Consider the following 2,342-nt stretch of genomic DNA (forward strand, 5'->3'; position numbering starts at 1 on the left):
TGTCACAGCAGCAAGTCAAAACTATGTTGCACACAGATCATCATTGATAGGAAGCCAGGCTAAACACAGTACAGACCATGAGCTGGGGTACAGCTCTGAGCAACAAGCTAACTCATTAATAGTAAGAGGTTTGCCCCTTCTTCTCAGAGCCAGGGGCTCTCTCCCCTGCTCTGCACCAGTGCCAGCATCCCCCCCAAGTCCCCCTCACTCCCTGCAGGGAGGGGTGGAAGTGAATCCCTTCCATCCCTTTGATCACGTTGTAAATGCTGATGTTACTCTGGTCATTGATGTCGTTCGGATCATTTTCCTCCTAGCCTTCTTGGTTTTCCTCAAGTCATCCTCTTCATCAAACAGATCCTGCAGGCAAAAGGTCACAGCACATCAGAGTGCAGGGAGCAGCATCTTCTAGAAGCTCCCCTGCCCCACGCTTGCCCCCTATTTTGAAAAGCTTTGGTCCACTCTGCTCCCAAAGTCTTGCTTCTCACTTCTCCCACCTCTCTCCATGCAGCTCATTCTCCCTCCTTAGCACTGTCCCCCAATAGACCTTCTTCCCCAGTGCCTTTGCACCCAGGCCCCTCCAGGGGAACGTGTGCCAGCAAGATTCAGAGGAGAGACAGCAGCTTTCTGCAACAGTCCTTGTTACAACCTGAAACTCTTCTCTCTGCACTCACCAGCCTTCCTGTGACCCATGTGTTGTTCTCCTGCTCTCCCCTCTCCAGGGTTAGCTCAGAGGGTGCAGTACCTGAGCTCACAAAAAGTGTTCTTCCAGGGATCAGCCTTAATGATACACACAGTTCCCAGGGACACGGGGCCCTGATGTGTTAACCCAGCACGATGGGACAGGCAATGTGGAGGACCCTGAACAGGGGTTTGTCCCTGTGCTCGATCAGCACGCTACCACAAGTCTTTTTTGGCCTCGAGCGTAGACACCACAACAAGAGGAGAGCAAACAGCAGTGGCAAAGCTCATCACAGGGCTGGGATGGGTCTGCCACCTCTGACCATTTTCAGACGCAGACTGCACTTCTTCCTAAAAGCTCTGTTCTCTCTCAGAGAGGACAGCGTCTGGCCTGTTATCACAGGGAGATGGGAGAGAATCATGGCGCAAGGTGGAGGGGGCTTAGCAGGGGTTTTGTGCTGTGCAGACCAGATGGCTCCAAGGACACATGGGTGATACCTATGGCTCTCCAAAGTCCCTTGCCCTTGCCCTACCATGGACTTGACAGCAGCCCACAATTCTTCCTACTGTCAGGTATTGTGGCTCTCTGCCCTCTGAAACCATGACAAATGTTTACAAGGGAGATGAGAGGGCTCAGGGTGATCAAGACCCTCAACCCCTGATTCTTGCCCCAGAAACGGGACCAGGACATAAGCCACCCTGCCAGGCCTCCCTTACCTGACCCTGCACAGCATCATCGCTGGCTTCCTGCTCTGAGGAGAAGCTGTCATCCTCTTCTTCAGAGTAGTTATCAATGTCTGGGGAGCGATCTGAAAGCAGACAGTGCAGATGCCACAGCTAAGCACGATGCCCGTCATGGCTTCAGTGAAATGACTGGTATTGCTGGCAGGCGCTTAGGGGACGCACTCCGTTACCCATGTCCTGTCCCAAACGCTTGCCTTCAGGTCTGTGATGAGCGCTAACACACCTGAAGCTTTGATTTTAGGACCTGAGGGGACACTCCCATCCTCATGGTCAATGGGCTGACTGGACAAAGAGTAGATGCTGATTTCAGCCACTCGGATGCTCATATCCTTCATGTTGCTGTGGAGGCCCAGAAGCTGCCCGCCATCCGTCGGATGCTGCATCACCTAGGCAGACAGACAAGCCCCCTGCTAGGGTGACACAATGGCAGCTGGCAGCCCACCCCCTCTGTCTTATAGCTAGCCAACAAGCCAGAGCACTCACAGCACCGAGCGCCTGCCAGCTGGCCCAGCTCCCTTCCCAGCACTGGCACAGGGAGGCCATGCGAAGCTCCCCTCTGTTCCCAGCACCCTGTACCTCGGCCATGTTAATGATGCCCACTGCAAGGGTCTTGTAGCCCAGGATCGTGCGGTTCTTGTATCTCTTCCTCCGCTGCAGCATGATCTGCAGTTTGTTGCCATCTCTCTTGAGGAAGTGTGGGTACTGGGAAAGGGAAGCACAGGGAAGATGGCAGCATGAGGGCAGGGCTCAGCGTGACACACAGGTAGAAAACTCATCCTCAGTGCTGATGTACAGCAGGATCTGACTTGCTGAGCTTTGAGGTGACCCTCAAAGGCCATCTGCACTCCGCATCATCCTCCAAATCCACATTGCCCAGCAAAACAACCCCTGGAGCAATGGAGCAGCTGGCCAGCAGCAGG

The 2,342-nt window shown here is 54.2% G+C and overlaps 1 protein-coding gene across 1 annotated transcript in view; it reads right to left on the bottom strand.

Annotated features, from left to right (window-relative positions):
- LOC103923095 (phosphofurin acidic cluster sorting protein 2-like) overlaps window positions 1-2,342 on the bottom strand; it is a 27,972-nt gene that overhangs the window by 11,637 nt on the left and 13,993 nt on the right. The window contains 4 exon segments of the mRNA XM_009331344.1: window positions 277-357; window positions 1,396-1,475; window positions 1,646-1,808; window positions 1,999-2,124. Of these exon segments, the coding sequence (XP_009329619.1) occupies window positions 277-357; window positions 1,396-1,475; window positions 1,646-1,808; window positions 1,999-2,124 (450 nt within the window).

This window comes from Pygoscelis adeliae, unplaced genomic scaffold, assembly GCF_000699105.1.
Source record: "Pygoscelis adeliae isolate BGI_AS28 unplaced genomic scaffold, ASM69910v1 Scaffold259, whole genome shotgun sequence".
NCBI classification, from domain to species: Eukaryota; Metazoa; Chordata; class Aves; order Sphenisciformes; family Spheniscidae; genus Pygoscelis; species Pygoscelis adeliae.